This window comes from Canis lupus, chromosome 37 (assembly GCF_003254725.2).
Source record: "Canis lupus dingo isolate Sandy chromosome 37, ASM325472v2, whole genome shotgun sequence".
NCBI classification, from domain to species: Eukaryota; Metazoa; Chordata; class Mammalia; order Carnivora; family Canidae; genus Canis; species Canis lupus.
Genome location: NC_064279.1, coordinates 6974741 through 6999633, shown reverse-complemented (window position 1 = coordinate 6999633; position 24893 = coordinate 6974741). Strand labels below are relative to the sequence as shown.

Here is a 24893-nt window from a genome sequence, read left to right as displayed (position 1 = left end):
TAGGGGGTTGCTTCCTAAATTCTTGATGGTTTTGAAAGAGAATTTTAGGAAAAATGATGAAACCATCACTAAAAGGTTTAATCATGTAATAATCATTAGATACGTTGGTCGTGAAATTGAAAATGTTATATCAAACTCTTTAATGCATTGATTTATTAGCTTGGGAAAGGGGGTTTCAGGAACTTTAAATCCTTGCAATATTGCATTCCTCTAAGATGTTCAGGATGTTTTTGTGTTAGCAGAGTTTAAAGCTGGAGCTATCATTTCATCTTGGCCTTCACTTCACCAAAAACAGCTCTTTCTGAAGATAGCCCAGCACTTGACCTCTACCGTCTTAATGATGTTTTCCCTGTCTTTCTAGTAATGTGGAATGTATAAAACTCTTGCAGAGCAGCGGAGCAGATTTCCATAAAAAGGACAAGTGTGGGAGGTATGTAAACAGGGAACTCTGTTTCGAGTGCCTAAGTAAAAGGAGTGGGGAGCAGTCCATCTGGAAACCATGTTATATTGAAATGGTAAACAGGGAAGCTAGCTGGGGAGATTCCAACCTCAGAAGGAAATCCTTCTTTGTAGGGAAACACCAACAAAGCAGGCACAAACCCCAAGGAAAGCATCTCCCCTCGCAGCTTCTGTTTAGAAGGGCCAATTGTGTCTTTTCTTCTTTCCATTTTTTTCCATAGCATCTCTTTACCCCTCCTCTCCACATGCACCCTGGCTCTTGGAGTTGCAATAGATTTCTTCTCTTACCAGCCTACCTAGGATAACACCTCTCACCCTTCCCAATTTATGTCAAGTAGCACCTGCCACCTCTGGCACGGTGGCCCTCTTCTCTGCTCCCCTGGTGCCCTCCATAGTCCACAACCCGAGCACACATCACACTGTTCTGGTGGACTCTTTGTTTCTTGTCTCTTCTCTCACCTGACCATGGGGCATACTTACTATTCTTTTTAGAGCTTATAAAAACTAAATTTCTTATACATGCAATAAATTTACATGCACATGTAAAATTAAAATTCTAGGAATTTTAGACCTAGAATAGACATTAGGGGACAGGTACTCGCAGGTCATTATTGAAGTGAAAACAAAGAAGTCTAGGCCAAGAGGCGGGATGTGGTTTGGTGCAGCTTACAGATCTACCCGGACTAGAACCTAGGACTTCTAACTCCTTGGATATTGTTCCTCCCATTAACCTACATCCCTGTCCCCAAGGGGCTTGTAATTCAATGGAGAAGATGAGACAATACCTCTTTACCAAGAGGTAAAATCAAGGCAATATGAGATGAGAGCTCCAGAGAGACCCAGACAGGAGCTATATAATCTCAGACAAAAGGGAAAGAGAACTTCTGGAACTTAAGAAGCTTTGGGGTTTTAATGGTTGGAAGTGGTTCAGGAGAAGACATTCTAGGGAAGAAAATGACATGGGGAAAGATAGGGGAGATGTGGACATGACTGGAAAACCTCAGGAAATCCCATTTGGATGCAGTGATGGGTTCATATAGGGGAGAGAGAGAAACTTCATGAAGGTAGTTTGGGCCCAGCTTGGAAAGGTCTTCAATTCCAGATTAAGGAATCAAGGCTCTGCTCAATAGAGAGGACCCGCAGCTTTAGAAGAGGATGTTGCATGTGGGTATCAGACTTCAGAAACCCCAGTTATTTATTCATACCAACTAGAAGTTAGATGGAAGTTTGATTAGAGCTCAGGAGGCCAATAGGGATGGTATTACAATAGTCCAAAAGAGCCCTAGAGTAGACCTGAACCAGGATAGGTACTAGGAATACTAGGAATGGAAAGAAAGGATTGATCTCCAGGTAGATGGTCTTGTCTGAGGCCAGTCTGTTTGTGGGCTCCGCTTCAACTTACAAAGTCAAAGGAAGGCATGTCCCCTGGTCTCCACACTCTGAGAGCTGAAGAGCCGTCCCCACTCCCAGGGATACTGCTAATGCTGCTGATCACCGGAGGGAGGGGGTCCAGTTCTGTTTTTCAGATGAGTGAAGTAATAAATTGCTGTCTGTTTTTCAGGACGCCTTTGCACTATGCAGCTGCAAATTGTCATTTCCACTGTATTGAGACATTAGTGACCACAGGGGCCAACGTTAATGAAACAGATGACTGGGGACGGACAGCTTTGCACTATGCTGCCGCATCAGACATGGATAGAAAGTAAAAACAGCCTTGCTCAAATTTCCTTTTGGGGATATGACTGGGGAGGGACAGGATTTGCTAAGAATTCTTCATTCTGCCTCATGGAAACTGTGAATGAAGAATCTCTCTCATCCAGACCCAGAGGAGTCAGAATTGCCTCATCTCTGACGCCGGGCTTTCCCATTCTGCTCTCTTAATGTTTGATTATTATGTGTCACTGCCCCATTGTTTCTTTCCTCTGGTCTTTGGGGTGAATGCCAAGTAGGGCTGTCAAGCCCAGGTTTTTGGTTCATTCAGAATCGATTGTAATTTATTTTGTCATATCCTACAGTTTTCATCATTGCCACTTAAGCGCTTCATTTGCCCTCAAACTTACATTTGCTAATAAATACGTCACGTGGCAGAAGTATCCGGCTATGTAAAGCCCAATAGCCTTCAAATGCAATATGCGTAAAATGGGCACCATTGTTCCAAACCTGGGCACGAATGCTCTTTCAGGAGCTGGAGGACAGGAAATTGGATGCCCCAGATATGTTGGGATTCTAGGTGTCCAGGAATAGAAAGCAGAAGTAAGTGAACAGTTCAGGTGGGAAAGGAAGGAGAGGTGCCTGCCTACAGTTTATGAGATTGTTCTCAAAGACTCGAGGACCAGGGCCTCCTTCATAGGAATGCTTTATGGTGACCCTGTTTGGAGAACTATTGACTTACTTGGGGCGCTGTGCTATGGAATTGATTCTGGGTCAACGCTGAATTCTTCTCTTAACTTTCAGAGACTTTACAGTGACCCACAGTAAGAAATACATTTTACATCATGACCCAGTGTACATACTCCAATATGTATGTTTTAAATATATATATATATGTGTTATGTGTATATATATATATGTATATATATATAAAGGAAGAAAAAATTCACAAAATCATATTTACCTTTACTAAGTGTGATGCATTCTGTTATTTTCTCTCTTATTTTGTTTTTTTTTTATTTTAAAAAAGCAATGAAATACTGCAACCCACTAAACTGATTTCACAATTTTTTAATGGATTATGATCCATATTGCCAGTCTGGAAAACACTGTTTATTCATTTACTCATGAGAGACACAGAGAGAGAGGCAGAGATATAGGCAGAGGGAGAAGCAGGCTCCCTGCAAGGAGCCCGATGCAGGACTCGATCCTAGGACCCCAGGACCATGACTTGAGCCGAAGGCAGATGCTCAACCACTGAGCCACTCAGGTGTCCCTGGAAAACATTGTTTATATTTCTCTTTATATGTATATAATATTGGCAAGTCTGATGTAACCACAGTCAGGACCTCATAGCCAGGCAGGTTATTAATTCAACAAACATTTATTGAGCATCTATTCCATAGTAGGCTCTATGCTGTCCACTTAGAAAGAATGGAGGAACAAGTATCCTTCATGTGTTAAGAGCTGAAAAACGAATCCTAGGTGATGAAGAATTGCTCTGGCAGTTGAGGGGTGACTAGAACCCCATTCCTGGATAAATGAGATGCTAAACTGTCAAGAGGCAGCAAGGAATGTGGTAGGAATCAGGAAAGTTCCAACTACATCACTTCCTATTTACTTGGGGAGTTTAGGGTATTTATGGAAGGGTGGACAACTTGATGTCTCACTCGCTAATACCTGGTGGAAGTTCTAGGGAAGTCATGTTCTCAATTGGGTTCCTTGGGAGAGAATAGATTTCCTGGAAGGCCTGTAAGAGAACCACATATATCCCCAATAAAAAATTAGTAGTGCTTATTTCTTTTGGGTTGGGGGAAAAGTCATTGAGATATAAGTTGTATCAAAATCGTTAACAACTTGGCCATTAAAGTAAATAATTGTATTTTTTTTTTCCTTTCCCTTATGCTGAGAAGTAAGACTATCTTAGGAAATGCCCATGAAAATTCAGAAGAACTTGAAAGAGCCAGAGAGCTGAAGGAAAAGGAAGCCGCATTGTAAGTTTCTTCTCAGTCTAAAGCCCAAGATGTGGTTACTGATGCTTGTCTGCTTTTCTGGGCTGCCACGTAGCCAGCCTTACTATTTTGGGGCTTTATTTGGGATCTTGAGGAAGTAACATGGGCTTGCCTTTAACGAAGAAGAAATGATTCTTTTAATATGTCCTCCAATTATGCTATTTTCACACAAGGAACTCTTCCTAAAATTGAAACCTTTGATGAGACCATCACTGGGATGGGTCAGCAGTTTCCAGGAATAGGTGTCTTGGATGTCATTTTTGACTCTGCCATGTATCATATGCCTCAGGCAACATTTTAAGCCTCCTCTTGGGGCCTTAGGCTATCCTCTAATGACCTGGAGATAACTATTTAGGAGGTTCTAGAAATAGATGTTTTGAGATTTCAGTGTGAAGTACACTGGCTGTGCACTCCCCTCCTTCCCCAACACACACATCAGCTCACTGACAGCTGCCCCTGCCCCACCTCATCCCACCTGCCTCTCTCTGGCTTCTGATAGAGACTTAGCCAGGACTGTGACAAGGGCTGGAGTTACTGCCATCACCCAGGGGGTGCTGAGCGCAGGAAGCTCTAATGCTTTGTCCCTTGAGAGTCCTTCCTGTGCAACAAGGCATGGCGCCAAGGTCATGCTCTGCCCAGCGGAGAGTCCAACGGGTCGCTGGTGTGTAGGAACTGTTTGTTAAATAAATGAACAAATGAGTGAGTGCTGCCCACACTTTGTGTCCTGCTCTGTGGGACCTGGTGGATGGAGTGCTCTGAGTCTGCACGCACACAGTTCTTAACTTACTTATTCTCTTCTCCAGCTGTCGAAGGAACCAATTTCTCTGTGACCTAAAGGCTTGTGTCCCCTCTAGGCTCTTCCCACTGCCCACATGGGCTATCCTCCCATGTCCAGATCATGGTGGGAGGGGGAAGTTAGAGAATGTGGCCCTGATACGGGTGGTGGGACATAACTTTGGCTGTTCCTAGGGTGCAGACAGGACACATAGCCATGCATAAAGCAGACCAAGGTTTTACCCTGATATTGGAAACTTAATGATATTCAAAGAAAGTTAAGGATATTCAAAGATATTCAAACTTAACAATATTCAGAGATAGGATTTTAAGCACCTCAGCAAACGCCACCTTCTCAGTGAAATGTAAGTGTGCCCTGTGCCAGGAAAACCCTCTTATTGCTGATGGGGTGGAGGGGAGAAGGACAAGCAGAAGGCTGGGAATCACCTTGCCTGAGAGCTCTTTCATGCAGAGGCTATACCCCTCATCCAAATATATTTCTGACTTAATGTGCATGTCTTGATTTTATAGCTTAGGTCCCAAAATTGCTAGCCATGACCCTGGGAGGAGAAAAGATAAGCATTCTTAGTTAAAACCGGAATTTATGGAAACAATATGGAAAAAATATGGAGAATATTCAAATTCTACAGTACTGTTGTTTTTTCTGTTGGTAGTACAGCCATATCCTGGGGTAAATAACTCTTTGGGGGCAACTCCAGGTGTTTTCCAAATTGCGTATTAAATTTGCCAGCTGATTTTTAGAATGTAATTCTTCCAGAAGCTAGGGATTGTGTGTCCACTAGAATGCTATTCCTATTGAATGATTTTTGTTCCAAGAGCCGAATTCAGTTTAAAATGAGTCATACTAAGGATCCTGTCCATGGGCATTTAATTACCAAAAAAAAAAAAAAAGACTTCCTTTTAAGGGGCAAATTACCAAAGACAGCATGATATTAGAACTCCAATATTAGTTTGATTTATTATGGAACATTTTATGGATAAATCATGTGAGAGGTAGATATTTGCTTTAAAAAAATTATGTCTTTCATCAGCTGCTCTAGAAATTAAAATATCTGATTTAATTGTGTTTATGTGTGATTTATTTACTCCTTTGCCTTATGCCAAAAGATAGGTGAAAAACTTTTAAAGTTTTTGAGTCATAGGATGATGTATGAAGTGTTGAATCACTATATTGTATACCTGGAACTAATAAAACACCATATGTTACCTAACTGGAATTAAAATAAAAACTTAAAAAGAAAAGTAAAAACAAAACCAAAAATAGTGTTTGAGTAAACTATAGAAATTTTCCCTTAGAAGGCCTAATTTAATGTATATGCTTCTATTGCATATTTTTAATTTCAGTATGATTTGAGTATATGAGAATTTTGATTTGAATGTGAAATTGAATCAGCTTGACCTTGTAAAGGACATATTTGTCCCACTGTCACAGATATAAAACTGAAATTATCTTGTTTTTTTTTTCCTTGTTGTTGTTTCTTGTTGTTGTTTTCTTATTCTTTCTAGCTTTTATTTTCCAACCTTTTCATTGATGGTAGAGTCTCCAATAGCAAGGCTAAGATTAAATCCCCTTCTCTTGTTGCAAATGGCCTGACCACTTCTTTGTTAAATTTGAGACTTCATCTTTTGGGCATGGAGCTCTAAAACTCATTATTTCAGTAATCACGGGTTCTGTACTTTAAGGTGAAAAGGAAAAAATAGGTCAGAAAGACAAATATTACATGATTTCACTTATGTGTGGCATCTAAAAAACAAAACAAATGAAAAAACAAACAAACAAAATAACCAGACATAGATTCACAAATACAGAGAACAAACTGGTGGTTGCTGGAGGGGACGTGGTGGAAGGATGAGCTAACTAGATGAAGGGCATTAGAGGTACAGATTTCTAGTTGTAAGATAAATAAGTCATGAAGATGAAAAGTACAGCATAGGGAATACTGTCAATAACATTGTAATAACATTGTATGGTGACAGAGGGTGACTACACTTAAATATATAGAATTGTGAAATCACTGTGTTGTACACCTGAAACTAATAAAACATTATATGTCAGCTATATATATATATATATATAAAAAAACCCAACCCTGAAACATTTTGGTATCAATGCAGAAAGAGACAAATGGATTATTGTAAAGGAATGGTCCAGACATGAACCTGTGTATGGATTAATATGCAATATTTATATGACATTAAAACAACTCAGTGGGGAGGTGATAGTCATGGAAAATTTTTCCCTCTCTCAATACACTTAACTACTCCTTGTTCCTAAAGCCTTTCCTGAATTCTAGAGTGGCTGTTTTAAGCTGAAATAAAGATGGAAACACACACACACACACGCACACACACACAACACACATATAAAATTTCCAGTATATAAACCCTCGTTGTAGGATTTTTAAAGAAACACTTAAATTCACAAAGTGCTTTGTGGAACGTTCATAATAGGAAAATATTTACATTGATTATTGCTTTTGCTCTAGAGATGTTTTCTAAAATGACACCTCATTTTTATACTTACAGATGTCTAGAGTTCCTGCTTCAAAATGATGCAAATCCATCCATTCGGGACAAGGAAGGTTATAACAGCATACATTATGCTGCTGCCTATGGCCACAGACAATGTCTGGAATTGGTGAGTTCTGTCTTGTTTTGTTTTCTCTAACACACACACACACACACACACACACACACATTCAACCCTGCAAATGCTGGTTTTCATTTCTCACAAATGTCCTCATTGCCTAATGAAGTCCTTACTAGAAATTGTCTTGAAGATATTTTATGGTAATTAAGTTGTTCTTTTTTTTTTTTTTACAGTATGTAGATCTTGTTCTGTTTCTGTCCATCCTAATCTCACAGCTGACTAGCAGTTGCTTCTTTTCCATTTTAACTTGGACTAGGAATGTTTGACTGCCATAAGGACAGTTTGTATTTCAAAGATAATTTGGGTGTATCAAAATAGCTCAGTATATTTTTCCGAAGTCACTTATCACCCTAATATTCAGTAACAGTGTTGTAAGAGGACTTACATAACTGTTAGGAATATGTTTGTCATGATCCCATGTTTGTACTTTAGGGGAAGAAATTGGCAAGGGCACAACAGCAGAATTTATTGGAATTTCAGAACCACCAAAAATTTCAAACCTATGGTTACCAAAAAACATCTGGGGATTTGGAGTCAGAAACTCTTCTTTTGATGTAGGTCACCAGACATGAACCTAAATGACCACAGAGGCAGAAATGTAAAGTTAACAAGTGAAGTGAGCCCAAGTATAGAGTAATAGGGAGTAGCGTGGATTGTGGCAAATAGAAAGTGTTATGTTTAAAGGGAGAAACAGCCAGTCAGCTCCAGTGATGGAGACCAGGTGGTAATTCATATGTAGGATTGAAGTCCATTGTTTCAAGAGAAACTAGAAATCTAGGCTTTTTATGTGAAATTTCCTATTTTGAAAATACTGAATGGATCAGGAAGAAAAAACATGGATTTGTGGTTAAATCCTGCCTGCGGGCCACCATTTGTCATCTCCTAAGCATCACCCTTGGGTCAGTTTCACCAGGATACATGGGGTATCCCAAACTCTTTAACTTTGGACCAATGGTATGTGCCACCTTCCTAACTAGACTCCGCCTCTTCTCCTTGTCCTTTTAAAAACTACTTTTCAGAGTTAATGAGAGGTGTACCTGGGAAAACATTTGCACTTTATCCACTGCACAGTCTATTATAGAAGGCACAAGACAGAAAGGCAGCAGGCAGTTGTGTCAGTGCCTACATAGAAATGCCTGAACGATGTCCCAGTTAGTTTCCTTTACCTTTGACCTTGCTGCTAGATTTAAGGGGTTCCACTTATGGTTATTCTTTTTTTTTTTTTTCTCCTAAGATTTATTTATTTCAGAGAGAGAGTATTTTTCAGAGATAGGGGGAGGGGCAGAGGGAGAGAATCTTCAAGCAGACTCCCCACTGAGCACAGAGCCCCACACAAGACTTGATTCCACAATGCCAAGACCATGACCTGAGCTGAAGCCAAGAGTTGGTTGCCCAACCGACTGAGCCACCCAGGTGCTCCCTCTTAGGGTCATTTTTACTATATTTCACTTAATATGAATGTGGGGAAAATGTTCATAAACATTTGAAAATGAAGAGGTGATTGGAAATAAAGAGTTGATTATTCTAGTGTTGCCATGTGTGGCATTTATTGGTGAATTGTACTTACCTTCATCATCCTCAAAGACTTCTGTGTCTTTTTTCCTGAGGTTCTTGTGGATGCTAAAGATTTCCTTATTTGACCTTGGAGTAGCATTTTTTTCCCCTCTAGTTTTGATTCCATCAGAGTTTCTCTTCTAGTTATTGTGCCTGCATAACAAATCACCCCCAAAATTAGTGGCTTAAAACAACTAATTATTTAGTATCTCTGTTTCTGTGAATCAGGAATTCAGGAAGAGCTGGGCTGTTCCAGTTAAAGGTATCCCATGAGATTATAGACAATGTCTGGGGCTGGCATAATCTCAAAGTCTTCTTACTTATATGTCAATCACCTGGGTTGTAAGGCTCAGATCACTTCTGTGGAAATTCTTTATGTGGTTTTCTCTAGCATGGTGGTTTCAGAGTAGTTAGGTATCTTACTTGGCTGGCTCAGGGATCTAAAGGTATCTGCTCCAGAAGAGAGTGGGAGAGAGCCAGAATGAGAAAGAGTGAGAGAAAGACAATATCACCCTTAATGATCGAATCTTGAAAGTCCTACAGGGTCACTCCAGAGAGGAAAAGTAGACTTCACATTCCAAGAGAAGAATGTCAAAGAATTTGTAGACATATTTTAAAACTACCCAGTTCCATAGGAAGATGTAGAAAGCCAGTGATTTCATAGCCTTCTATAAGATGGACTTTCATGGAGAACCACAAACGACAAGGGGCAATCCCTTATCTTACAGATGAGCCAACCAAACCATAGGAGGAGTAACTGGTCTGTACCAAAGACATAGCTCTGGTCAGTGGATGAAGCAAGATCATGAATTGGAATTCCTGATCTTAAAAAAACCAGAAATGTTTCCCACACCATGCTGCCTCCCATTGCAGGGCAAAGCTCCACCACCACCCAAGGCTGTTCAGCATAGAGCAAAAGCTTGGTAGGAACTGGTTAAGATATAGGACAGTATCACTCCTGCCTTCTAACAGCAGCACTGCTATAGAAGCTGATCTAGACCTATCTGCAAATAGGGCTCTGTTTAGGACCCACATAAGAAAGGCTCCTCACACGGCACGCCTGGGTGGCTTAGCAGTTGAGTGTCTGCCTTCGGCTCAAGGTGTGATCCCAGAGTCCTGGGATCGAGTCCCACGTCGGGCTCCCTGCATGGAACCTGCTTCTCCCTCTGTCTGTGTCTCTGCCTCTCTCTCTGTGTGTCTCATGAATAAATAAATAAAATCCTTAAAGAAAGAAAGAAAGGCTCCTCACAAACCTGTGTGTGCATGTGTATGTGTTTAGCAATTGGTGGCAGCATGAAGGCTTATTGTTATTACCCATTATGAGCCTACATTCCAAAATGTACTTAAGACACAGCTGTTTTTAATTGGTTTTCTCTATGAAAACCACATGTCGTAATTGGACATACGAACTTTAATTACAAAGTTATTATAGTCTTAATAACTTTGCTGTTTTAAAGTACTTTGAGGAGTTATCTTTAATCCCATAGTATAAGTAACTCTGAGAATAATTATTGTGTAATATTTTCTTTCTATGTGAATAATATATTTCATATTATTTTCCCCTTTCAGGAAAGCCATTTTAGGGCCATTATTTCTTTTATCCAATGGAAAGTTTTTCTGTTCACAGGGAAGTTTTGCAAGTTCTGTGTAATAATGAAATTATCCCTTTGACTGTATCAAAACTTGCCCTGTGTGATTTACGAAGAGATGATTATTCTTGGCAATTTTAAGACGTTCAGAAGTAGGTAGGGGAGGTATCCATTGATCTTAATTTGCAGTGTCACCTGAAAAAGCCAGATTATCAATATAAATTGGTAGAAATGTCATCATTATTTGCTTTCAGGAAAGGACGTGAGTGGTTTTATAACACAGGATGAAAATACTCCTCATTACCTTGGATTATTGTGTTTGGATCAAAAGTTCTGTATATTTCCATTTTGGAATGTGTCCTAAAATTCCTCTAGGGTGTGGTTCAACTAAGCAGAGATCCTAAATAAGCTATCAGCATTCTTGTACCTTCTCCGTCTCACTCAAAACAAAACACAATCCTGGGCTCCCCCCAAGGACTAGCATCATAGAGCCAGACGACTGCAGCCGTCTTAGTTTTACTGCTGGCTCAGAGCTGTGAATGGATTTGGGAGTGGCTGAGGCCACCACTAATGAATGGCATTTCCTGCGTGTTTGTCACATGCCAGAAATGCCACCTAATTATTTATTTTCTTTCAATTATAGTGAGATATACTTGACATACAACATAAAAGGTTAAGGTGTACAGCATAATGGGGGTGCCTGGATGGCTCAGTCAGTTGAGCTTCCAACTCTTGGCTTCTGCTCAGATCATGATCTCGGGTCTTGAGATGGAGCCCTGCATTGAGCTCTGCTCTCAGTGGGTCTACCGGAGATTCTCTCTCTACCTCTCCCTTTGTCCCTCCCCTCACACTCTCTCTCTCTCTCTCAAATAAATAAACCTCTTTAAAAAAAAACTTTGAAAAAAAGGTGTACAGCATAATGACTTGACCTACATATATTATTTAATGTTTGCCACAATAAGTTTAGTGACCATCCATTACCTTATGTGGACACACACACAAAAGAAGAAAAAGAGGGGTGTCTGGGTGGCTCAGTTGGTTAAGCATCCAGCTCTTGATTCTGGCTCAAGTCATGAATCTGGGTTAGAGATTGAGCCACACGTCAGGCTCCACACTCATTGTAGAGTCTGCTTGGGATTCTGCTTCCCCCTCTTCCTCTGCCCCTTCCCAGCTCAAATAAATAAATAAAATTTTAAGAAAAAAAAAGAAAAAAAAGAAAAGAAAGATTTTTTTCCTTGTGATGAGAATAAAGCTTGTTCTTCATATAAGAAGTGGGGGTTTTGAGAGACATCTTTTCTAATTTATACTCCCTTTCTCTCTCTTGTACCACAATGCCCTCATATTCCTTACAACTCCCATTCTTGGCGTGCTACATATTAGGAAATCAAACCAATTAGCCAGTGTGCACCAGAAGGTGCATTTCTCAGATTCAGCACTGCCCATGCCAGTTTGCTCCTTTATCTCACCACACAAATACCCTGTCCTCCTAGGGGGTCATCCTTTTAACAGACTGGTCCTGACTCTGCTGGAATTATACCAGAGAAAGACAGGTTTCTAATAGGTCTGAAGGGCTTACTGGAACCTCCAAGCAGGAATTATGGATGGAGTCATTTCTTTATGTCACACTCCGTAGGCTGTGTTTCTGGCCTATGGAAGGAATAGAGTAGGGCTCAGCCCCTGAGCCTTCCCTGAGAGACGAGGGCCTTTGTCCTTTGAGAGTTGGTATGACATTGAAGCTGATGGGTGGCCTTCAGAGCCAGCTGATTTGTAAGGCTGGTGAAATTTGTCTTTTGCCTCTGTTCCCATCTAGTTGAGCAATTACTGTGATTATGCATGTCATTAAATACGTATCATTAATTTTGATGCAGATTTTATTTGACTCTGACATTTAACTTGGTACGGGTTTACTTGGCATTCATGGTTTCTGGCTGCTGTCTGTGATCGTAAGCTTAGAATTTATAAACCATGCTTTGTGTTCAGTCTATTTTGCTATAATCAAAAAGGAACAGAAATTATTTTAGTTGTTTTCACTCTATTTCCCTTATATAAAGTTATATTGAATTCATTCCACTAGCAAACAACTTCCAGAAAGCAGTATGAACCCCTTAGCCCTGATGGAATGGCCAAGGTTCAGTATTCTTCTAAGTCTGCCTACTCAGGCCTGTGTTCTCAGCTGGTTGTGATAAAAAAAATGTATGTAGTATGGGTGCAAGCACAAATCTCCCCACAAATATATGCTGAGAGCTGTGATAAGTCATATTCAGTTGGGCAAAATATCAAAGCAGAATGGCAGAGACTTGACTAGTAAAGCGTCTCATGTCTAAGTGGAGGAAGGGAGTTGGCAAAGGAGAACCCTATGCCTCTCTTTTTCCTCTATCTGGAATGCATTCTTACTGGCTCTGAAGGGAAAAATTACAGAATCATGCCCCTATTTGGAATTCGTGAGCTTATATTGGCGTGCTCTTTTTCTTTTACAATATTAAAGATTTGTCTGTGAACATAAAGATCTTTGTGGCTTGGTTATTGAAATGGAAAAAATGTATGCGCCAATGTAATTACGTAAATTGCCTGCAGAAATTTAGAAAGATTGTTTGAAAACTCTAGGCCAGTGATTAAGTTCAGTCCGAGATTATACCATGCCAAATTACTTGGAATTTGGCTGCTTCTCTGGGACCTTCTCCTCCTTTCTCTGTTCTGAGCTAACTTGAACTTCAACTGTGAGAGTACATGACGGGGACAGATGCCCCTGCACGTCTGTCCTAGGAGTTTCTGGGATTCTCTGGAGATAACTATATCTGGGCAACTGAACACTAAGATTATGCTGCTTTCAAATAAACTACTCAATGTTTTGAGTTGTTTCTTGTGTTTATCATAGGACCTTAGGAAACGTGGCTCCGTAGAAGATGTACTTATATCGGCAAGGTCTAATTTAGCTTCTCAAGACTAAGAAAGTCGGGTTCAGAAGAAGAGTTATAAAGAGTAGGGTTTCTAAGCAGTTATCTGAATATGAAAAGATGAAAAACCAGCAAACTTGTACCCCAGTCCCAAACAAGTCTGTGATCACTTGTTTTTTTCCCTTCCCCAGAGGTGCTTCTTAGAGATGGACCTGAAAGTGTATATGACCCCCAAGCAGGCCGACTTCCAATGGGCAGAGGAAATCTTAACAATGCTGGTCTTGTTTTTTTCTTCTAATTTAGTTGAACAGAAACATAAAATCTTACAGGAAACTCTCATTAAGGAAGGGAATAGAGGGATGGGCACAGATCTTTTGATGCCACTGGTAGCCAGCTAGGCTGGGAATATAAATATAAACCACAGAATTCGAATCAGCATGTGTCATGAGTCTATGTTCAGAAGAGTGGAAGAGACAATATTTTAGGACGAAGTGTTTCATTTACTTCTTTGTAATATAGCAGGAAAAAAATTTTTGTCTTTACTATGAGTGAATTTGGTGACTGATGAAGGAATCATTCAGTGGAGTATATTAGAATAAACAATTTCAGTTTCACCTTTTGTTGACGGCCCAGGACAGTGGGGCCATTGCTTCTACATTTTACAGTGGAATATCAGTGTTTCAACCCGTGACCCCCTTACCCATTTAAGAAGTTGGAAATCCGAGGGCAGATCTCTTTGGAGACGGCTCTGCTATATATCCTACTATTGCTCCCCTCCCACCATAGCAGGGGATAAGGATGATTTCTCCTGACCCCAAGCCCATTGACAGAAGCTTCAAGATTTCTTGGATACTTGATATGTGTCCCACACAATTTAGGGGCCAGGTGGACTAGCATATGATAAATCTAAAGACTGTGTAGCTCTGACCTGGCCAGAAATTAAATAAAAAGAGATAGGTTTGAGAGCTACTCCATCCTCACCAAAGATGGGTCAAAAGTGTATATTTCCCAATGTCCACAGGTGAGCCAAGGGCCAAAGGTGGCCTGGAGTTCTCCTGGATCCTATTCAAGAATGAGGGGACCCAGGGGTACTTGGCGAGGTGGGGGGCAGGGGGAAGGGAATGCGAGCTACCAACAGACAGATGTGTTCACATTGGGAGAGAAAACTGTGAGAGGTTCCAGTGCTGGGAGGTTGCTCAGAGCCTACATAAGCATCCCAGATGGAGAATGTCACTGCCAGAAGGGTGCCAGACCATTGTGTCTCCTCCTGCATCTTCCTTTCCCCCTGTCTCTCCCAGTCCTGGAGGAGGCAGAGGCAGACAATGAGGAGAAAGGAAGAGGAGAAGCCCTAGGCTCAGGACAGAGAAGTCAGCCTTGTCTCCTTCCTTCCCCACCGCAGGCTTTGTGAGAGGCATAGGGAAGCTTCAACATTAAACATCATTCAGAGTTTGTGATTACTATGCTGGAGTAGGTTACTACTTACTGATAGGAAGTTATGCCTATAACTAAAGTGTCCAGAGAACTTTTTATTATTAGCTGGAGATTTTATCTGAGGAGGCAGGAAAAGAAGTAGCCTCATAAAGGAAATTAGATGGGTATTGGGAAAAGGAGAATAAAGTTAGTGTGTGACTCTCTGGTCTAGTACAGAGTTACACACTTAGAATTATTGTTTTAGGAAAGATTAATGCCAAGCTCTAAGGAAGAATAAACTATTATCCTTTAAATGTATGTGGGTTTAAATACTAACTTTATAAGACAGAGGTTCTAGTAATGCCAAGCACTTATCAGGGACCTCAAATTGTTGAACAAATGAAATACACTTATGAATGATGAAGCCTGACTTAGTGATACAACTTAAGTGCTAGTTTATAACTATTATAGTGACTGTCCTGTTAGTTAGGAACGTATTTTATAGAAAAGACACAGACGAGAGAAGAAATGAAAATTTACTTTTCTGTGGTTTGTTCTTTCCTTTAGATTTGATTACTTCCCAGCACCAATTTGTTTTATTGTAATATCCCCTCCAGTTTTTTCTTCCTCAAGATCTGAAAACCTATACAAATGTGTCAAACTGATATAAAGACATCCACCAAATTAAAACTATACACACACCCACACATACACATTTCCTGTAATTTCTTCCAGATGGATAGTGAGCACGAGGGGCCTCAAAGAAGGGGAATTGTTGCTTTTGGGATGGGAGCTTCTAAGGACTCAATGATATAGGAGAAAAGAAGATTTATTAAAGAGAATATGATTTAAAAGCCTGAAAAATTTAATCTGGTCTTTCTTCCCTCCTTCTTTCCTTCCTTCCTTCCTTCCTTCCTTCCTTCCTTCCTTCCTTCCTTCATTCCTTCATTCCTTCCTTCCCAATCAGTTAAAAACCCATTGTGTTGTCCTGGGTAGGGCAGGAAGGTAGTCTAATTTGGCTGGAGCCCAAGGAGAAGATACTAGGAAGGCAGCCCAGTAAAGATTGGAACCCATTGAAGGAGAGTGTCCTAAATGTGTATGCACCAAACAACAGAGCTGTAATATATGTGAAACCAAAATCAATTAACTGAAAAGAGAAATCCACAATTACAGTTGGAGACTTTAGCACTTCTCTCTCAATAATCGATAGAACAACTAGACAGAAAAATCATCAAGCACATAGAAAAGCTCAAGAATACTCTCAACCAAGAGGATCTAATTGACATTTATACAACACTCCACCCAACAAAAACAGAATGTGTATTTTTTGGGTGTCCACGGAACATTCACCAGGATATCCTGAACCATTAAACAAACCTCAACAAATGTAGACGAATTGAAATCATATAAACTGTGTTCTGCTACCACAATGGAATAAAACTAGAAATCAGTGACAGAAACATGCTAGGAAAAATTTCCAATGCTTGGTAATCAAATAACAGCCTTCTAAATAATCATGGGTCAAAGAAAATCATCTCAAGAGAATCCGACCCTCCCTCCAAATACACTGAATTGAATGAAAAGAAAAAATCCAGCAAATCAAAATTTGAGGACACAGGTAAATTACCAGAGAAGAAAATTTATAATTCTAAATGCTTACAGTAGAAAAGAGGAAAAGTTTCAAGTCAATAATCTAAGTCTCCACCACAATTTAGAAAAAGAAGAGAAAAATAAAGCCCCAATAAACAGAAACAGGAAATAATAGAGATGGAGCAGAAGTAAATAAAATTGAAACATTAAAAAAATGGAGAAATAAATTTTTAAAAATCTGATTCTTTGAAAAGATTAATAAATTGAAAAAAACCCTCTACTGAGACTGACCCAAAGAGAGAGAGAGAGAGAGAGAGAAAGAAAGAAAGACACATTCCCAAATCAGGAATGAAACAGGATAATACTAGAGACCTTTCAGACATCAGAGGATAATAAAGGGATATTGTGACTAGCTCTCTACACATATATTTAACAACTTAGGTGATATGGGTCAATTAGTCATAAAACATAAATTACCACAACTTAACCAGTATAAAGTGGATCATTTGAATAGCCCTATAACTACTTAGAAAATTGAATTTTAAAACTCTCCCAAAAGAAATATCCAGGTTCAGATGATTTCACTGGAGACTTCTACTAAATACTTAAAGAATTAATACCAATTCTGCAAAATGTTTTTTGAAAAAATGGAAGAGAAGGGAGTACCTTCCAATTCATTTATGAAGCTAATACCCTGACACCAATTCACCATTTTAATAGGCTAAAGAAGAAAAATCCCATGATTATGTCAATGCAGAAAATTGTAACAAAGTTCAACACCTTTCAAAGATTCAACATCTTGAATAGATTCTTTTAAACAACTCTCAGAAAAATAGGAATAGAGGGGAGGTTTCTCAATTTTGATAAAAAGCTTCTAACAACTCCATAAAGAACAACTAACAACAACAACAACAAAAACAACAACAAAAAAGAACAACTAACGTTGTATTTAATGGTAAAAAACTGAATGCTTTCCCCTAAAGCTGGGAACAAGGCAAGGATGTCTGTTTTCACCACTCTTAATCAACATTGTGCTGAAGGTGCTAGCCAGAGCAAAAAAAAAAAAAGCAAGAAAAGGAAATAAAAGGCATAAAGAGGGATCCCTGGGTGGCTAAGCGGTTTAGTGCCTGCCTTCAGCTCAGGGCGTGATCCTGGAGTCCCAGGATCGAGACCCACATCGGGCTCCCTGCATGGAGTCTGCTTCTCCCTCTGCCTGTATCTCTGCCTCTCTCTCTCTCTCTCTCTCTCTCTCATGAATAAATAAATAAAATCTTAAAAAAAAAAAAGGCATAAAGATCAGAAAGGAAAAAGTAAATTTGTGGACAACATGATTGTCTACATAGGAAATCCAAGCAATCAAGAGAAAAAAAAGTCCTAGAGCTCATAGTGTAGCAAGGTCACAGGATACAAAATAAATATAACAAAAATCAGTTGCCTTGTTATATACTACAATGAACATGTGGACATCAAAATAAAGATACAATATCGTTTACAACTGCCCTGTCTTCACTACAGTGGCCTTTCCTTCTTCTGTCAGGAGAGCAGAGCTACCTTATAGCATTACCCACCTAGTGAGAAATAAAATGACCCAAGCTACAGCTGTCAAGTACATCCCACTGCAGCACGGACCCCTGGACTTTAGCACATATTTTCAGAAAAGCACTCTTACTTGGACCCAGCCTTCCTCCTGGATTCTCTGTTCAGTATCTTTGTAACAGCTGCTGTCAGCCTGGCCCCACTCTCCTTTTAAGAACAGCTGCCAGGGATGACCTCTTGCGGCCTAGGGGGTAGGGAGGGGCAGGGGGAGAAGTGACTTCCCAAGCAAGATTGTTCTCCAAAGATGCCTTATCCTTAGCAGCTGCCAAAGACTTGTCATTTGTGAAATCTAGATCAGGTCCCTGTAATAATCACTCCTCCTCTTGATCCTCATTCAGTAACAGGAAATGTAGAAGCCTGAGCATTGGTTGGTCAGGATAAGAGCTGACATAGACACCTGTGCCTTCAGGTCATAGGGTTACGATTGTCACAAAGAACAAAGAGCCTTTCTAAGATTCCAAAGGAGAGAAGAGGCTCAGCCATTTGTAACAGCTGAAAGGGATAGTTGGAAAAACCAAATCGCTGAGCAATAACTGAGATTTATTTTCTTGTATGAGCAGATACTTATAATCTAGGTGGTAACATCACTGGATTTAAATTCTGTGCCATTCAGCACTTGGGAAGTAGTTTTGTTAAATACTAAACGATAAAATTCACTTGGTAACTGGGAAGGCAATTTAGCATAGTCACAACCTCACAGAGTTTTTTTTTCTAGGAAAAACTTGCAGTTTTTGAAACACATGATTTATCTCACACACAAAGTTTTTTTTAATTCCATAAAGGTTTTTTAGTTAATAACAATCTTCTTTGCATCTCAAATTCCTCACATTGATGTGAGACAAATTGTATAAGAAATAATCCAAAGCAATCATTTGAGACAGGCAGCATGTTTTGGTATCATTCTCTCTTTAGAAATATTTTCTAAAGTGTAAGAAATATTACAATAAAGATGACACTCAATTAGTATTTCCTGTGTGCTGGTCTTTGTAAGGCTTTATAACAGCACTAACTAACAGTTGGTGAGGTTGGAAATCAGGGTCAATATATCAGCTTTTACAAGTTCATAAATGCTATTAGTCCTCCTTATCAGTCACATGAGACTGATAAGCAAGAACATTCTTGATTAATTTATGTGAAAAGTCCAACTGCCAAGAGAACCAGGGGATTTATGTCATTTGCTATAGCTATGTTCCCTTCCAAATAGGAGATCCAATTTTTACAAACTGAATAAAGATCAGCAATCTTCTTCCTGAGTATAAAGTTAAAATCAAGGAATTGAGTAGAAGTCAATGAGCTCAAATTCTGGTGACCTCGTGTATTCTATCCTCAGACCCAGAGCCTTGTCAATCAGAATACCCTTGGTAACGGGTCCAGGAGTTAAAAGCCTGTACCACTGGTGCTATTTTTCCTAGATTCCAGGAAAACCCATCTGGTGGTCCACTGGGACGACTTACAAGGTGTGACTTCTCTTACATTATCTATCTTTAGGATGGTTGCTTTCTGGAGATACAGAATAAATTACAGGGCAACGTGCTAAGAACCATGGCTGACATAAATATGTATTAGGCATGAATATTATTTTTAAGGAGATTGTGATCTGTGGGGGTAGGAGAATATGGGAAGTAAAATATATACAATGTAAATATTGGCTTAAAATGTCACATTTCCTAGCTCCCCATATGGTAATAATAGAATTAAAATAACCATCCCCAAATCACTTCTCTGGCCCTATCTCCTCCCATTCTATCCAAGCTTTGGCTCCAATTCATTCTGAAAAGCCTTTGACATGTTTCCCATGAGCTCTATGCACTTCTCTTGGCTTCTACAGGACACCCACTGTTTTCCCTCCCTCTTATTCATGCTAGCCATGGTGGTACCTGCCATTAGCATCCAAAAAGCATTTTGGACACAGATGTCCACTAAAGACACTGCGCCCATTGCTGTCCACTAGTGTCCATGTGAGGCTGCCAGTGCTGTGCCCAATGTGTAGAGTCTGCACTCAACAACTTCCAACAGTGCCTCTGATCGTTTCCTTAGGCCTCTCACTCTACAACTCGTAGCCTGAGTCTATGGGAGCTGGGCCAGAGGAGCGGCCATTGGCATAGTTGAAAGTTCAAGGACTTCTGCATCATACAGGCCTCAGCTCTGCCATTACCTAGATGTAAGGGCTTTATGCATTTTACTTCATTTCCATGAGTCTCCATATCTTGCCTCATTTGTCAAATAGAAACTAGGTTGCTCTGAAGATGAAATGGAATAATGGAAGTAAAGTGCCTAGCACAGTGCCTGGCATATGATGGGTATAAGTAGCAACTATTATTGTATCTTCAACTCCTATATCTTACTCCCTTCCCCCTATCTGGCTGTATGCCAAGTCTAAAAGATGAAGAAGCTGCTGTACCTGGGAGTTTACTGTCCAGTAATGGGAATCAGCATGTAAGTAAATGTGATAAAGTTTTACAATTGCTCTGTTAGAATCCCGTGTTTCTGTTATTCTTATCATTGTCTAAAATAAAATATGACATTCCAGAAGAGGTACAAGAGACTTGCTGTGGGAGTTCAGAGGAGGGCACATCCCCTTCTGGGTTCGATGGTAATGAGAGATTCACTGACACTTGCCAGCACTGTGTGCTTCCTGCGTTTGTCTCTAGTTTGCTCGTTTCAGCGCCCCAACATGTGTGTGATTTGGAATAGGAGACCAAATCTGAAATAAGTCGAACGATGGAGAATGTGGATCAATGTTTGGAGTTGGTTTGATAAACTGACCAACGCCTCATTTTCAAAAAAATGAGAACCTGCTTTCTTTCCTTTTGATGGTATTTGCATTACCCACTAGATAGAAAAGATATAAGTCATATATACATTGGAATAAGAATGGATATTGTATCTCAAGTTCTGCTCCTGAATCCCACCACCATCTGGAATCAGCCATTCATAAAAGATTAAATGCAAGGCAGGCACGTATCTGAATACATGTGTGTCAGTCTCTCCCATCTGTTTTAATTTTGCTTAAAATAATAACAGCTTTCTTTACCCACTCACTTGACTCTCTGCTAATTCTTTTAATGTTCATTATCTAGAAGTAGTCTGTGGTAGTTAGCCAATGTTTCAGAATCCCACCAATATTAGCTTTAATTGAATCATCAGAAATTTTCTTTAAAGCTGTATATTTTATTGATTGAGCTAGAATCACTAAAATGTGTTGATACATCGAGTGGGAAATTTATACTGTAATTTAACATAAAAATGGTACACAAAGGAACATTACATTGGTTTGCGCAGCTTTGAGGTAACCAACATACCTTTCTGAAGCAAAATACATTTTTCATTGTACAACTTTCTTAATTATTAAAAAAAGTAATTTTTGTATTCAAATCTATTATGTTCTTTGTTCTCTTTTTCTGCAATTTTTAATCGTATTACCATATGATTACCATGTCCCTCAGCTTCTACATCCCTTTCCAACCTACCTACCCCCTAAATAAAACCTCTCTTGCCCTAGGCAAATAAATTTCACCTTACACTGAGGCAGAAAGTAAATTAACATGATAATATAAGTCAGGGTAACCTGGGAATATCATCTAGATGAAAATTATCATTGATTAAAAGAGGTAACTCTTAAACTTAAAAATTGCTCTCAGAGGTCGCCATGGAAACATGAGGCCAGTATTATTGTTTTTCATGGTAATACACAAAGAACTATATATGTTCAGCAAGTAGAATTGAGCAAATGTAATACCCATGTCCCTGAATATTTTACGGGGTTGACTACTTGTCACCATTTCAATATGTCTGTCACTTAATGCAGTCAAGTGTTTTGCAGTGCAGAACTTCAACTGAATTAGCTCTCAGTTGAGTACTTTTGTTGATAGATATGCGGGTAATGGACAGGGGACTGAATACATTTTACATAGTATAAAATCTGGGAGACCTGCTGCCTTTTTGTCTTAGATGTCCACTTAGTGGTGATTAGGTCCCAGACTTATATGAAGATTCTTTTATAATCAAAGACTTTGTAGATATCATTCACATTTTATCACTGAACCAGTGTAACCTTAGAAGGTAAAACCTTCTAAAACCACCTGACATCAAATCTGGGCTTCTGGCCTTTATTAAAATTATTCGGTATTTCTTCTCAACTTGTATGGTATCTTTTCTCTGTTTAAAAGGCTTTAATTTGCAGAACACACGGCAGTAACAATTCGATGTTGAAAAATGCTAAAAAGACTCACAGGCTGAATTTAGAAAGAACACTTCCTTGACTCCCCAATTAATTCAACTCCAGTGCTTTCTCTGATAACTTTGAGCCCATACTGAGTTACATATTTGGTGACTTTGGGGACCTGCAATGTCAGGAGTGAGATGAAGGAGTACATTATTATTGGTATGCAACCTCAAGAGATTTTTCCAGGGCAGCCCTGGTGGCGCAGCAGTTTAGTGCCGCCTGCAGCCTGGGGTGTGATCCTGGAGACCCAGGATCAAGTCCAATGTCGGGCTCCCTGCATGGAGCCTGCTTCTCCCTCTGCCTGTGTGTGTCTCTGCCTCTCTCTCTCAAATAAATAAATAAAACATTAAAAAAAAAAAAAAAGAGAGAGAGAGAGATTTTTCCAGATAGTACTTAGAAAGAAAACATTCTTTACTCTTGGTATGAAAAAACAGACTATTACCTACAGTGGCACCACCTGGTGGTTTCATTGTTAATATCACTGCATATTTATTAAGAATATATAATGTAGCAAGTATGCACTCTATAAAGTGGACCCAGCTTCATCTTTTTGCCAACTAGCAAAAATGCTGAAAACCAATGAATGGATGTGCTCTGTTGGAAATATGTGGTTCCTGTAAGATTCTTTTTTTTTAATCCCAACCCCAGACATGTTTCATTTCACTTGAAGAAATTGCAAAAAATTTTGGATAGGAGCAAAAAGAAGAAATAAAAAGAAAAATAAAAGAAAAATAAATAAATAAAAGCAGCAGACAAATGGCCCTCTAATGATGGGCCTATTTTCTGGACCCTGTGAGTAACAAGACGTGACAAGAGACACTTTGCAGGTGTAATTATGTTGTAGACATTAAGGTAGGTGGTAGGTTAATTGATATGCATATAGGGAAAAATGTATTTTTTCTTGTACCTCATACCATATACAAAATTTGAGATGGATTGGTAAGAGTATAAGGTCAGCATACAAAGAGCAGTTATATTTCTATATGTCACTAACAAAAATAATTTTGAAATCTAGCATTTACAAGAGATGCTTTTGTTTCTATTAAGATCTAAAATATTATATAAAATGTTATTTCCATAACAACTACAAAACAGTATAGAGAAAAATGAGAGGCTACCAATTAAATACCTTTGCTCTTACCATAAACAAGGCTAATATTTTAAAAATCAGTTTTTTTTCTATATGTCACTAACAACAAATAGAAAGTGAAACTTCAAAAAGATACCATTTATAAAAAAGTCATAATTTTCAATAACAAAAAATATTATGTGTCCATGCTGTAAAGCTATAATACATTATGGAGAAAAACTAACTCTGCTTCAATAAACAGAAAAACATATTTTTTCTCCACTAATTAAATGACTCAATACTATAAAGATAACTCTCTCCAACTCATCAAAATCCCTATAGGGCTTTGTATATGTGTGTAAATTGAAAAGCTGATTTAAAATTTTATGTGGAAATGCAAAGGGCAAAGAATATAAAAGGCAATTTTGAAAAAACTGAGGTCTTATACTTTCAGATATCAAAATCTGTTATAAAAGCTAAAGTAATGAAAACTATGATGCTGGAGTAAAGGAAGATAAAAAACATTAAACTTTTTCTTCATTAAAAGACACTATTAAGAGAGTATAAAGGCAAGCTTCAGCATGCAATACATTCATATGAAAAAGCAGAATATATAAATAACTCTTCAGAATATATGTAGAAACCTTAAAAACCAATAAGAAAAATATAAGCAACCCATAGAAAAATAAACAAAAAATCTGAACAGGCACTTCATAAAAAAGGATATCCAATAAACATGAAAAGCTGCTCAACTCTATTAACCATCAAGGAAATTAAAATGAGAACCACAAATATATATATGTGCCTTCTGTTCGCTCCTATAACAAATTACCCCAAATTTGGTGGCTTAAAACAACACAAATTTATTACTTTACAGTTCGGTAGGTTCGAAGTCCCAACACAAGTCTCTCTCTACTGGAATGAAGATGTTGATAGCATGCATTACTTTCTGGAAGCTCTAGGTAAGAATCTGTTTCCCTTTTTAGCATTTAGGGAGTGCCCTAATTCCTTTTTTCCTCTCTTCCTCTTTTTTTAAAAGGAAGATCATTTTTTTAAAGCCAGCAATGTTGCATCTCCGGGACACATCTTCCATTGTCACATCTGTCTGTAACCACAGCTGGGAAAAACTCTCCACTTTTATGACTCATGTGATTAGATTAGGTCTACACAGATAATCCACAATAACCCCCCCATTTTAAGGTCACATTTGTAAATTTTCTTTTGCCATATAAGGTAATATATTCACAGGTTCTGGGAACTAGAACATGGACATCTTGGGGAGCCATTATTCTGTCTACCACATTATGCCTCAACTTCATGCCCCACAAAATGGCCAAGTGTTTGTAAGGATGTGGAAAAAGTATCACTCTCATACTGCTGCTGAGAGTAAGATCTCTTTG

The 24893-nt window shown here is 39.0% G+C and overlaps 1 protein-coding gene and 1 long non-coding RNA gene across 19 annotated transcripts in view; one reads left to right on the top strand and one right to left on the bottom strand.

Annotated features, from left to right (window-relative positions):
- Positions 1-24893, top strand: part of ANKRD44 (ankyrin repeat domain 44) — a 362773-nt gene that overhangs the window by 210776 nt on the left and 127104 nt on the right. For all 18 annotated transcript variants that reach the window (XR_003134598.3, XR_003134599.3, XR_003134596.3 and 15 more), the window contains exons 13-16: positions 362-430; positions 2021-2161; positions 4023-4103; positions 7443-7554. Coding sequence is in view for 12 of the 18 variants with exons in the window: in XM_049106597.1 (XP_048962554.1) it covers positions 362-430; positions 2021-2161; positions 4023-4103; positions 7443-7554 (403 nt within the window). In the remaining 6 variants the exon portion in view is untranslated. The remainder of the gene's footprint in view (positions 1-361; positions 431-2020; positions 2162-4022; positions 4104-7442; positions 7555-24893) is intronic.
- On the bottom strand, positions 3185-19057 carry LOC118353459 (uncharacterized). The gene is made up of 3 exons (XR_004812455.2): positions 18273-19057; positions 9134-9273; positions 3185-3385 (listed from the first exon to the last, which is right to left on the bottom strand). It is a non-coding gene; the product is annotated as an uncharacterized LOC118353459 (long non-coding RNA).